This window comes from Entelurus aequoreus, linkage group LG16, assembly GCF_033978785.1.
Source record: "Entelurus aequoreus isolate RoL-2023_Sb linkage group LG16, RoL_Eaeq_v1.1, whole genome shotgun sequence".
Lineage (NCBI taxonomy): Eukaryota > Metazoa > Chordata > Actinopteri > Syngnathiformes > Syngnathidae > Entelurus > Entelurus aequoreus.
The window spans coordinates 24,085,366-24,099,778 of record NC_084746.1 but is presented as its reverse complement, the minus strand read 5'-3'; the positions used below and the strand labels follow the sequence as shown (position 1 = coordinate 24,099,778).

Here is a 14,413-nt window from a genome sequence, read left to right as displayed (position 1 = left end):
AATACTTCCGCTTCAACAGTTGACGTCACGCGCAAACGTCATCATATCGAAATGTTTTCAGCCGGAAGTTTGCCGGGAAATTTAAAATTGCACTTTATAAGTTAACCCGGCCGTATTGGCATGTGTTGCAATGTTAAGATTTCATCATTGATATATAAACTATCAGACTGCGTGGTCGGTAGTAGTGGGTTTCAGTAGGCCTTTAAGAGGAACAATTTTGATTGTGCTAGGACCAAAAGCTTTATTCATGCCCTCATACATCACGTGGATGTTACCACCAAGTCTGAATGTTGCAGCACAGGTTCAGCCAGTAGTTGTTTGCGAGTTGTGATGCACCAGGTGTTTTTGAAAAATATAAGAAAAAGTTAGTGAAATAGTTTGTGAATATGTGCCGACTCGAAAAATACAATTTTAATGAACTACTGTTGCTTAAAATCCACCTTTTTATGTGACAATGTTGATTATTCCTGAATTGTCTGCCTTCTGTCTCACTAAGATTAACTTATTGGTCTTTCAGGAAAATGATGCTGCCATGGTAAACCGAACCAATGACATCCGCATAATTGGCATCATTACAGTCACATGTCTTCTTGGTATCTCATTGGCTGGCATGGCGTGGGAGTCAAAGGTCAGCCAGTGCAAATGATGTGTCTGTGTTATTAGATCATAATTAAGATGAAAGATAAGAATTGAGAGTTTACCGTTTTAAGTCCTGCCAGGTGATTTGATTTGATAAGAACAAAGCCTCAGTAACATGTGGAGTCTCGGTCCGTTTTGTAAAGAAGGTCCTCCTTCTAGCGAGCTGCTTTGGCATCCAATTAAATCCGCTTGTTCCCTCTGATTAGGCAGGAACATTCTCTCTGGTTATAATGTTGACGCTTCACCTTTTATGAAGCTAAAACTTCACTGTCAATCCCACAAGACTAAACAGTAAAAAGTTGTGTGTTTTTTTTGTCTGCTAATTTAGAATCAGAATAATTTTATTGCCATTGTTTGAGAACGGGTTCCCACTCTAGGAATTTTTCTTGGTACAATCGTGCAACATAAAAACACATAACACAGAATAGGTAATAAAAATGAGCTATACAAACTTTAAAAACTGTAAGGCTTTATTAAGGGCATGCATTAAAAAAAAAAGAAAAAAAATTAAGAATGTATATATATATATATATATATATATATATATATATATATATATATATATATATATATATATATATATATATATATATATATATATATATATATATATATATATATATATATAAAATATGACTAATAAACAACAATCTAACATTTAACGTTCATTAGTTCCACTCCTTTTTATTCCGCCACTCCCTCTTCTCCAGCCCCCTAGCCCAATGGTTCTCAACCTTTTTTCAGTGATGTACCCCCTGTGAAATTTTTTTTAATTCAAGTACCCCCTAATCAGAGCAAAGCATTTTTGGTTGAAAAAAAGATAAAGAAGTAAAATACAGCACTATGTCATCAGTTTCTGATTTATTAAATTGTATAACAGTGCAAAATATTGCTCATTTGTTGTGGTCTTTCTTGAACTATTTGGAAAAAAAGATATAAAAATAACTAAAAAATTGTTGAAAAATAAACAAGTGATTCAATTATAAATAAAGATTTCTACACATGGAGGTAATCATCAACTTAAAGTGCCCTCTTTGGGGATTGTAATAGAGATCCATCTGAATTCATGAACTTAATTCTAAACATTTCTTCACAAAAAAAGAAATCTTTAACATCAATATTTATGGAACATGTCCACAAAAAATCTAACTGTCAACACTGAATATTGCATTGTTGCATTTCTTTTCACAGTTCTTTTTGACAGACATTTTAAAAAAATCTCACGTACCCCTTGGCATACCTTCAAGTACCCCCATTTGAGAACCACTGCCCTAGCCAATCAAATGTTAATACCACTGATAGTCACACAAACTAAGTGTGGTGAAATTACCTGACAGGAAACCTTGACATTGCACATAAACTGCCAATCACAACAGCCTAAGTACAGTACAAACAAAATAAACTAAAGCGTAAAGTGTGTGTAAAAAAAACAATACCATATGCTAATCAAAACATTTTCTGAACAGATTTTTTTTTAGAAAATAACAAGTATTACAATAATATTATGATTAATAGACTACACTTTCCTTACTTTCAGTTGTTAGGTTCCCAGGAGGGCATGGTTCAGCAAATACACATACAGTAATTCGAGATGTCAAGGGGGCATATAATTGCCTTTTTTTAACTGATCGCAATCAGCTGATTAGCTGCCAAGCTCATCCGATCTTTAGTGTTTACGTGTACTCAAGTGAGAAGATTCCTTCAAAAGGGATGCACGCTCAGGGAAACACAGTTGCATATTTATAGAAGTATTATTGCAGCAAAATGATTTGCGAAGATGTATCTCAATCTGTGCGCGTGTAATCCAATTCGCGTATGTAAGTCTGCTGACATATGCAGTAACATATTGCGTCATTTATCATTCTATTATTTTGTCAAAATTATTAAGGACAAGAGGTAGAAAATGAATTATTAATCTACTTGTTGATTTACTGTTAATATCTGCTTACTTTCTCTTTTAACATGTTCTATCTACACTTCTGTTAAAATGTAATAATAATTTATTCTTATGTTGTTTGGATGCTTTACATTAGTTTTGGATGATACCACAAATTTGGGTATCGATCCAATACCAAGTAGTTACAGGATCATACATTGGTCATATTCAATGTCCTCATGTGTCCAGCGACATATTTCTTGAGTTTATAAACATAATATAAATTTAAAAAAGACGAAAGAAGATGTTGTGATGCCAAAAAATATCGACGTAATCATAGTAGTATCGACTTGATATGCGCCTGTACTTGGTATAATTACAGTGGATGTCAGGTGTAGATCCACCAATGGCGTTTGTTTACATTTTGACGCTGGTGAGCTACAGTGTGTAGTGAAGCATGTTTAGCTATTCCTCGTCCTGCAGGGATGATACTTGTAAGAAACTTACTTTATTTGTCACCATGGAGGCGAGGATTAGTAATTTAGAAGTAGCTAAAACACTGCCGACTGCAGATGGACTTTAGCCGCTAGCTAGCTAGCCATGTCTTAAAGCACCTCTTCCTGAGAGTGTTTCAGTGTTATAACTTCATTGATGGCTTGGTCACTGTGTGTGATGATCCGTTGCCCGGATAATGTTTTTTTTAGTTTAAGACTCCCTTAGTTCTGTTTCAGCACCCCTGGGTTTGTGTTTGTTGGTTGTCATGGGTGCTGATTATTTTCACCTGCCTCTGATTAGTGTTCGGGACGCTCACCTGCTCCCGGGCACTAATCAGAGAGCTATTTATTCCTGCCTTTTCGATCTGGCTGTTTTATTTGCTTCCATGCATCAGTTACGACGTCTACTTATTTGATTCCTGAGCTAAGCTTAAAGTTAAAAGTTAAAGTTAAATTACCACTGATAGTCACAAACACAATAGGTGTGGTGAAATGATCCTCTGCATTTGACCCATCCCCTTGTTCCACCCCCTTCGCCATTTGTTTGCCCGTTCATATGCTAAGCTTTTCTTGTTAGCTACTCCGTTAGCTTCCCGTGCTATAGGCATGCTTGTTTTATTCATTTTTGTATTTTTGCATGTTTCATGGACAATAAATCATTGTCTCACCTGCACCACGTTGTTTCTGATTGGTTTAAATTGCGTAGTGTCTTCCGTGGTGAGTTAAATGTAGGCACGCCTCAGATACGCACGCGCAAATGGTATTACACGCACGCACTTCTGAATGCACGCACATACGTATTACACAATCACGAATCTGGATGCGCTCGCTCGAATGGTACACGGTGGAAGTGTCCCAAAAGTAAATGTAAAAAAACCAGCCACTAGAGGATTCCTGCTTCTCACATCATAAATACGCACGCGCAGATTGTATTACACGCTAGGGCTGGGCGATATGGACTACAAAGGATATCTCAATAGATTTATACTTAAACTCGATATTCAATGTATATCTCAATATATTTTCCGGTGAAAATATTTATATAAAGATATTAATTTTTGAGCCAAATTCACTGAAATTGAAGTGAATGACAACTGTACTGTAAACAGTCAGTGGCACTTTTATTAACCCAGTTAGTCAAGATGGCTATTAACAGCACAGAAAATAAACTGTTTAAGTAGCACAGAATTACATAACATAAATAAAATCGAAAAATATCCTTTTTATGTCAATTAAATAACATAGATGTGCAAATAATACAAAATGTATGAAACTCAGATAAAAAATATATTTGCAGGTAGGCACTTTTTAATTCCCAGTCCACGATGTAATGGACTGTCACACACATATGGTTCTGGTCATCGCCAAGTAAGTGACTTGACTTAATTGTGCGACTATGATCTTTCTCACTTTGGCATACATTTTTGGCAGCATTTCTTGTGCGAAATATGGTTCTGATTTGGGCTTACATGGTAAACAACTCAAATGAATGTTTTATCCAGACGCATACATTTGTCCAAATGTGGCCAAGTAGACGCATTGTGGGTTTCCTGGACGTTGTCCACATCGCTAAAAGAAAAATATAAAAACGAGAATCCCTCTGCCGTCTTCCACTAGTTTTTTTTAACATATAAATAAAAAATGTCCTCTTCTCGTCTACAACTGTCTCGTCGTCATTTGGGATGTCTTTTGTGATTTCCCTTCCTGGTTCCATGATCCGCCCTATCTTGCCTCTGATTGGCCTGTCCCTAACGTTTTGCCTTAATCTCAACCAATCGTGACTCATCATAGTAAACAACCAACCAATCATGGATGTTCTTATACGTGCAAGCACGTCTTGGAAGGAGAAAGGGGAGGGGTTTAGTAGCCCGTGGAGGGGAGTGGGGGAGAGTCAAGGAACACAACAAATAAGCGATGTTTGGTCATTTTAACGTGAAATATATTATATCGATATCACGATATTTTCTTAATTCATATTTTGATTTAAAAATATTTTGCTATATCCTACAAACTCGATATATCGCCCAGCCCTATTACACGTGTGCGCTTCCAAATACACACGCACAAGTTGTATTATATGCTCACAAACCTGGATGTGTCTCTCAAATCTTACACAGCAGAAGTGTCGCAAAAGGCATGTGTAAGTAGACGGACAGCCTATCGAGGGTTCTTTCTGATAAAGGAAATACAGACAACTTAAAACATGTACGCTGATCCAAAACACACGTACGCGGATCTGAATACACACACTCGGATTGATATACAGACTCACAATTTAGTACACACGCACGCAAATTGGATTACACACGCATAGATTGAGATACACGTTTGAAAATAATTTTGCTACAATAATACTTCCATACATATTTTTATTCCTTGTTACATACATGCAGAGGTTGCATGAATCACAGGAGGGTGCCTGAACACAGAGCAAGTTATAAGGAACGTGTCGTCTATCCACAATGCAAAGCTGCTTCTAAGATACCGTCGGAATAATTTTGGTTGTGTTTACCAACCTCGAAGCTATTTTATTTGGTACATGGTGAAATATTAAGTGTGACCAGTAGATGGCAGTCACACATAAGAGATACGTGTAGACTGCAATATGATGGCAGTCACACGTAAGAGATACACTACCGTTCAAAAGTTTGGGGTCACCCAAACAATTTTGTGTTTGAGCCTTCATTTCTAAGAACAAGAATAGACTGTCGAGTTTCAGATGAAAGTTCTCTTTTTCTGGCCATTTTGAGCGTTTAATTGACCCCACAAATGTGATGCTCCAGAAACTCAATCTGCTCAAAGGAAGGTTAGTTTTGTAGCTTTTGTAACGAGCTAAACTGTTTTCAGATGTGTGAACATGATTGCACAGGGGTTTTCTAATCATCAATTTGCCTTCTGAGCCAATGAGCAAACACATTGTACCATTAGAACACTGGAATGATAGTTGCTGGAAATGGGCCTCTATACACCTATGTAGATATTGCACCAAAAACCAGACATTTGCAGCTAGAATAGTCATTTACCACATTAGCAATGTATAGAGTGTATTTCTTTAAAGTTAAGACTAGTTTAAAGTTATCTTCATTGAAAAGTACAGTGCTTCAAAAATAAGGACATTTCAATGTGACCCCAAACTTTTGAACGGTAGTGTATGTGTAGACTGCAATATGACTCAAGTAAACAACACCAAAATTATATATGTTTCATTGAAAATCTATCAAAATGTTTTAGTACGACTTTGGTAAGCTATGAAGCCGCACCGCTTGATGGATTGTACTGTGTTTCAACATACGAGTATTATTATGGGGTGTGTATAAGGTAAGACATATTTTCTGGCTTTTTGTTTTGCAATATTATGCAAAAGAAACGTTTCTTACCTTCTGGTACCTGCTGACCCGTATTTGGGATCTGCATAAGTCCTGAAAATGTGCACGTTTCCTTTGTAGTCCGTGTCGACGCCGTAGTCGATAAGCTTCTTCTTTTTCTCTATCTTCTTGTTATGTGACATTCATCCTCCGCTGTTGCCATTTCTAATATAAAGTAGTGTAAAGTTATTTCTTATATCTGTCAGTAGACTCAATATGGAAGCGCTAAAACATACCGGTGTAGTGAGTTTACATTATTCACTCAAGGAACTTTAGTTATTAGCGAGTTCCGGTCGGACATTTTTTTTCCGGCGTTGTTGTTGCACTAGTGAGCCACGGATGAGAAGATGCTGCTCCGTTATTGATTTAAGTAAAGTCTGAATGTCATTAAAACAGTTAGCTCCATCTTTTGACATTTCTTCCACTCCCGTCCTTGCACGCTACACCGCTACAACAAAGATGACGGGGAGAAGACGCTGAAGGTGAGCCACGTAAATAAGACCGCCCACAAAACGGCGCATCCTTAAGAGACTGTCAGAAAGAGGCTTGAAGATGATCTGTAAAATATAATCTATGCTACATTTTGACCAAAGAACCACCATTACCAGTAATGTAGACCACAAGGAAGTGTTTTCCATTTAGAAATAATAAATAAAAATATGACCCCTTTAATGCGCCTTATAATCCGGTGCGCCTTTTGTATGAAAATAGACCTGACTATACCTGCTCATCAGCAGTGCACCTTATAATCCGGTGCGCCCTATGGTTCGGAAAATACGGTACTAATCCTCACCACAATGGCATTTGTTCCCACTACTGTTATTATTCCAAAAAATGTTATGGTCATTTACAAACTTGAAGAGTAAGTTTCTGGATACAGGAAGGCTTTGAGGGCAAAACTCAAATGATTTGAATGGTCGGCAACAGTAGTTTTTGCTTTGTTATTGTGCACTAACCACTTTATTTTGTTGAAAAAAATTCTACGTAGCATTCAATACAACATATTTAAAACATCATCTGATTTACAACTATAATAGCAACTTCTACATTTAATAAAATAATATTTGTAAAAATGTGTTTGTGTTTTACTTTAGTTACTCGATTTAAAACATTTTCATTTGTATAATATATTGTCAAAATAATCTAATCGGAATCAGAGGCAAATATGTTGGCATCCCTAAACAAAATATTTTTAAATAACAAAACACATTTCTTCTTTCGCAATCTTTTATCATCATCCATTTTCCTTGTGTCTAAAAGTCACAAGTAAATATGCAAGTGATGTGTAATATTCCAGTATTCCAATAAAAATGTGCCTTTATGTTTTGTTTTCTTCTAAAGGCCCAGATTGTGTTCTTCCTGGTGATCATGGTGTCGTTTGTCAGTTACGTTGTGGGAACCATCATCCCTGCATCGCCGCACAAACAGGCCAAGGGCTTTTTCAGCTATAAATGTGACTTGTTGATGATTCAAATGTTTCTTCTTTGGTAGCTTTGAAATAGCATAACCAGTCTTAAATACAAACTGTTTTCAAGTGTACCTCTTTCACACTAAAAAAATCTGTTTGACTTTTAACAGCGGACATATTTGTTGAAAACTTTGTACCCAACTGGCGGGGGAAAGAGGGAAGCTTCTTTGGCATGTTTTCCATTTTCTTTCCCTCGGCTACCGGTATCCTGGCAGGAGCTAACATCTCTGGAGATCTGAAGGTATATCTGATGTGTATTTTCTTTTTACCGTCATTTACAGATTTGTTCTTGGTTTTTGTAATAATTTGGCTATGACTATAGTCTGTGGAATGGCATTCTTGGTCATCATAGTATAGGGAAATGCAATGTCAATGGTCAGCTCCCCCTGGGCTTTAGCGCTGAGCACCAAGTCATGGTCACCAATTCTGTATTCTGTCTCCCTACTTGACAAAAGACGAACTGGAAACACCTGTGGTCCCAACAATAGAACATCCTTGACCATGTCCAGATAAGATCTAAGGACAGACGAGATCAATGCATCGCCCACTCAATGCCTGGGGCAGACAACTGCATGATGGATCACCAACTTCTTGTCTCTCATCAAGACCTAGAACCCACCAAAGCAGGTCTCAGTAATCATCCCTTCCAGATGCTTCAATTGTGCCAAGCTCCATTACCTCACAGGCATCTCAAGACATCAGGGAAAATCCATTGAAAGAAACCTGATGAACCTCCCAGAGCCAGCCTACTTTGAGGATCACTGAACCAACCATTGCGATGCAATAACCACTGCCGTCGAGGAGACGAATGGCTTTGCTCAAAAGAAGAACCAAGACTGGTTCGTCGAGAATAACAAAACCGTTTCCGTTCTCCTTAAAGCCAAACTCAGAACATGCCTAACCCCTGAAAACCACACCACAGCGGAAAACAAGCAGAAATATCGGAAAACATGAGAGGAATGCCAGCGAGGAATCCGAGAAGCTCAAAACATAAAGCAGAGGAGATCTAAAACTATGTAGACCAACAATACCTGCGCCCCTTCTATGCAGCTACCCGAAAGATATTTGGGCCCACAAGGTCATCAGTGGGTGTACTTAAGAATGCAGCTGGCTGTGCGATACCTGACAACCAGGCTATCCTCGATCACTGAAATTCGCACTTTGAGGGCTTACTTAATGACCACTCACATCCTTGAGCTCCTTTGTAACACCCCAGAGCTTCCCATCCGCCACTGGATGATCATCACCTCATGAGTTCATCACCACCATAAGCAGGACAAAGCTCCAGGACCAGAACCCTGAACGATCTTTAACATCTGGGAAAAGCACAGCCCTCCTGGACAACTTATACAATGCAACCGTCATTACTATCTTCTAGAAGGGAGACCAAGAGGATCGGAATAACAATTGTAGCATCTTACTCCAGAGTATTCCAAGTAAGATCTCTGCCCGGATCCTTCTCATCCGCCTCCTTGTTCTCCTCCCTGAGTCTCAGTGAAGCTTTAGACCATCTCGAGGCACAATCGACATGATCATTTGTGCTCCAGGAGAAGAGTCTGTAATTTTTATTTTATGGGCTCTAAAGGTCTTTGACAAAGTCCCCCATCCTGAAATATGGGTTGTCCTTGCTCATTTCGTCACCCTGGTCTGCTCCGTTCACGATGGCATTGTGGATAGGGTATGTCATCAAAATATCTTTCCAGGCCCACTTCCTCATTGTACATGGCTGCCATGTTCAACAAGATCCCACCAGACTCGCCGTCCATTAACATCGATACCCGGGACTCAAGGGTAGCAATTTTCATTACTTTAGTGTGGCCATGTGATAATAAATGTTAATTGTTTAAAATCAAATCAACTTTTTAATTTAACCTTTGTTGTACAGTATATTTGATGGTCGTGTGATGGGTGATGAGCCAAGAAGACGCCAACGAGGAATTGTCGAACAAAAAGCTTTATTTGTTTCAGCGGGCCTCAGACGAGAGCTGCAGTTTCCAGGAGAAAAAGTATGGGCCTGATTACTCTTCTGATGTCCTCTTGGACCACAGTGACTAAATACCCCACGCTGAAGACCCCCACTCGTTGTAACTCTAGCCTTAGAGCCGGCCAGTCAATCTTTCCATGACATTATTTCTTTGATCAGTTTGAGTCAGGTGACCTCCGACCCCCATCTTCTACTCCTGCCTGTGGGGGCTTCCTCCCAGATGTTGCTAATGTTTCTATTATCACTCCTAAAATCCAAACCTGCATTCCTGTAGGATTCCAATTTCCTGGGGGCAAGAGCAAACCACTCTCTGGAGAGCTTGTGATGGACATGTGCCCTTTTGAAGCTATCTAAGGGCATATTTCCTTGGTAGAATAATCCTCTAAAAGATTCTGTGACCAATTACAAACACATGCTAGTTCACAATCATATAAGAAAATGGTACACGGTATAATTCACCCCACCTTTAACAGTCAGCTGATACTGACAACAAGGGGTGTCCAGATATGATACTAATATTAAATAACGGTCCAATATCAGTAAAAATAAGTATTGAATGATATCAGTTCACATCTAAAATCTACGAAATAAACTTAGTGGATGTAATTTTATCTTGCGAAACAATATGTGCACTCCTGGTGACTGTTGTGGAATTGTTGTTGTTACAATCCACAACACACATTTGCTGTACGTACAAGTGTACAATGTGTCTGTCTCTCTGCCCACCAGAACCCAGCAGTGGCCATTCCCAGAGGAACGTTGATGGCAATATTCTGGACCACCTTGTCCTACCTCATCATCTCTGCTACTATTGGTATATTCTGCTGTCTCTTTTTAACACAAACAAGCTGGGATAACTCTTTATGAGTGTTAAAAAGTGGCCTGCACAGTTTTGTACTTAATTAAGTTACCAAATGACATATAGAAGACATAAATGTGGTTGTCATGTGGCAGTCATGTGACTATCCCCAAAATGGTGTCAGGTAAGATAGCCTATTTCCAAATACTTTTTTTAAACATTTAAGTTCATTTAAATCCTTGTGAGGCAAAGTGGAATGATGCACAACAATCCTACATTTAACAAAACCAAGTTGGATAACGTCACCCTCTTAAGAGGAGGGACCCTTGAATTAGACCCCCCTCCTATTTTACCCTTTACCCCTGTAACAGCCTTTGAATGGTCTCTTTGACGAAAATCTTCGACACTTCACTTCGGATATTCTCCACATTTATTTTCCTATGAATGAGCAAAGTGGCAAGGAGGACACGGTCAATTCACGCACACACGTCAGCAGCAGCAGTTTCGCTCTCTGTTTCCGGAGAAAACCAAATGACAAAGAGGGAAAACTAGGGATGTCCGATAATATCGGACTGTCGATATTATCGGCCGATAAATGCTTTAAAATGTAATATCGGAAATGATCGGTATCGGTTTCAAAATTATCGGTATCGGTTTCAAAAAGTAAAATTTATGACTTTTTAAAACGCCGCTGTGTACACAGAGCGCCAATAAACCATAAAGGCCCTGCCTTTGCGTGCCGGCCCAGTCACATAATATCTACGGCTTTTCTCACACACAAGTGAATGCAAGTCATACTTGGTCAACAGCCATACAGGTCACACTGAGGGTGGCCGTATAAACAACTTTAACACTGTTACAAATATGCGCTACACTGTGAACCCACACCAAACAAGAATGACAAACACATTTCGGGAGAACATCCGCACCGTAACACAACATAAACACAACAGAACAAATACCCAGAACCCCTTGCAGCGCTAACTCTTCCGGGACGCTACAATATACACCCCCCGGTAATTGAGAGTTGGACAATATCGGAATATCGGATATCGGCAAAAATGCCATAATCGGACATCTCTAGGGAGAACATCGACTTAACAAAGTGGAACAATGGCGACCCCCCCAACCAATCTTAACAAAAGAGTGTTCGTACATTTTAACAATAGCTCTAAATAAGTTCACCATTGGTGCAAGGCAAAATTAAAAGCCTCCGCCTACAAGTTAGATCAACAAAGGAGTAGGGAGACTGTGGCACGTCTTACCTGCTTCATGAGCAGTCAAGTTCTGCCGACAAACCCGCGTGTCCCCCCTTGGTTTGAAAGCTTAAAAAAACTTGCCTTAATGATTCTAACATAAGGCACAAGGGTAAGTACTCATTGTGGAGAGGTAGGCCGGGCATCTGTTCTTGAAAACTACATTTGCACTGCAGGCCAAAGTGGCCTAAATCTGATTTTTGTTTTTTATCTGATTTTTTCCAGCTGACTGTTGTGATTTTTTATCAGACTCCAGTATAAAGGCGCACAGGCCCTAATGTGGCCCCAATGTGGCCTCAACGTCACTTGCATGTGCACTTTGATAAAGTGAAAACAAAGGAAGTTGACAGGGAGGAAGTTCCTACTATTACTAAATTAAATAAAAGTCGCAACACTTTAAAAATTTGTTTTTTTACGTAAAAGGAAATTAAAGTAATATAATGTATGAATGGAGGTAAAAAGTTGAATATATTTGGGAGGGCTCTAATCTTTTAATGGCTGTTAAGTAGAGGAAGCACACGAATCTACGTCAGCTTTATTTTACAAATCACATTTAAGCAAATGTGCCAGAGATTTAATTTCGGTCCTTTAACAATCACTATTTCCTTAAAATCAAAGTATATGATATATATAAATAAATATATATATTCGTATATTACATATAGCCTATTATTTGCGCACTATTGACAAGTGATGCACGGAAAATGTTATCATCTTAAATAGACTTTGCTAACCGAAACCGCTAACCGAAACGGAAACCACAAAGGCTGTGTTCTTGGGCAAGACACTTCACCCATTTGCTCCCAGTGCCACCCACACTGGTTTAAAAGTATGACTTACATAATGGGTCTTACTGTGTAAAGCGCTTTGAGTCACTATAGTAAAGCGCTATATAAATATATATATGAATATGATTCATTTTATTCTCTTTCCTCACACACACAAATGACCAAAGCTGACGAAAAAGTCAAATACGAGTCGCATTCAGGTCGCATTGCGTTTAGACTGAAGTCACATTTGAAAAGATCTGATTCAAATCGGATTCAGGACTACTTCCTAATGTGGCTTAAATCTGCTGCCAAAAGATCAGATTTGAAGCACTATATGGAGTGTTTAGACAGGCAAAACAAATTTGATCTGTGTCACTCAAAAACAAAAAAAAATCAGATTTGGTGTGCAGTGTAAACAGGGCCAAAATCATGCTTTCATCACCAGCAGGGGTAACCTTTGTTTTAAAGTTCCATCCATTTTCTACCGCTTGTCCCTTTCGGGGTCACGGGGGGTGCTGGAGCTTATCTCAGCTGCATTCGGGCGGTAGGCGGGGTACACCCTGGACAAGTCACCACCTCATTGCAGGGCCAACACAGATAGACAGAATCTGTACTTTTCAAACAGAGTATAGTACCGTTTTTGATTCGTTAGTACCACGATACTATACTAGTACCGGTATACCGTACAACCCTAAGTGCAATTTGAAATCAAAATTTCATGAATTGTCCAGGCCTTTGTGTTTGTCTTCTAGGCCGCATCAATGGCCACCTGAACAGTTATTTCTGTTTCACAATTGGAGCATTAACTGAAGTATTTCAAAACGATGCAGCGTTGACTTCTTTCCTTGCCTGCTAGGCTCGCTTGTCACATGACCTATCAAACTGCAGACCTTGCAGTTTGCAAGGCGCGTTTAGCACAGTTAAATAGCAAATGCACTTAGAGTACTTGTTACACACACTTACTAAGACATTTGTTGTCAATTAATCATCAATTAGTCCCTCTTTTTGAAGCGCCCCTCTCTAGAAGCTTCCGTCCAAGTAGCAGGAGCCAAGACGGCGTATTTTCGCCAAAGTGTGCACATGTAATTTGCGTATGTATTCTGTGCGTGTGTGAGTATTACAGTTTTTGTATGTTTTATCTAATGTAGGTTCTTGCGTGCTGCGCGATGCATCCGGACTGTTAAACGACACCATGTCTTCTTCCTCCACCAACACCTGTGTTACTTTGGCTTGTCAGTATGGCTGGGACTTCACTGACTGCATCAGCAACAACACTTGTGTCTTTGGCATCAGTAACTACTATCAGGTAGTATGCACTCCAACATCAAAGTATTGTACTGAATAGCATCCAGTGGCGGGCCGTGCGTTTCCCACCTAGGCCTTCAGTCATGTTCGACTTAAATGATTACCTCTCAAAATACCATCATTTATATCCCCAAATGACCATTGCTGGAGAAATACTATACAGGAACACATTTACGCACTACTGTGCAATGAAACCTCAACAGTGTACAAAACGGGTTATTTTCTGGCGCATTTAAAGGCCTACTGAAATGAAATGTTTTTATTTAAACGGGGATAGCAGATCCATTCTATGTGTCATACTTCATCATTTTGCGATATTGCCATATTTTTGCTGAAAGGATTTAGTAGAGAACATCGACGATAAAGTTTGCAACTTTTGGTCGCTGATAAAAAAAGCCTTGCCTGTACCGGAAGTAGCGCGACGTCACAAGTTGAAAGGCTCCTCACATTTCCCCAT

At 39.1% G+C, this 14,413-nt stretch overlaps 1 protein-coding gene across 1 annotated transcript in view; it reads left to right on the top strand.

Moving 5' to 3' along the window:
• The window catches only part of slc12a3 (solute carrier family 12 member 3), a 111,434-nt gene that overhangs the window by 25,190 nt on the left and 71,831 nt on the right, over window positions 1–14,413 (top strand). Inside the window, exons 6-10 of the mRNA XM_062022432.1 lie at window positions 518–628; window positions 7,716–7,827; window positions 7,953–8,083; window positions 10,556–10,640; window positions 13,800–13,957. Coding sequence (XP_061878416.1) covers window positions 518–628; window positions 7,716–7,827; window positions 7,953–8,083; window positions 10,556–10,640; window positions 13,800–13,957 — 597 coding nt within the window. The remainder of the gene's footprint in view (window positions 1–517; window positions 629–7,715; window positions 7,828–7,952; window positions 8,084–10,555; window positions 10,641–13,799; window positions 13,958–14,413) is intronic.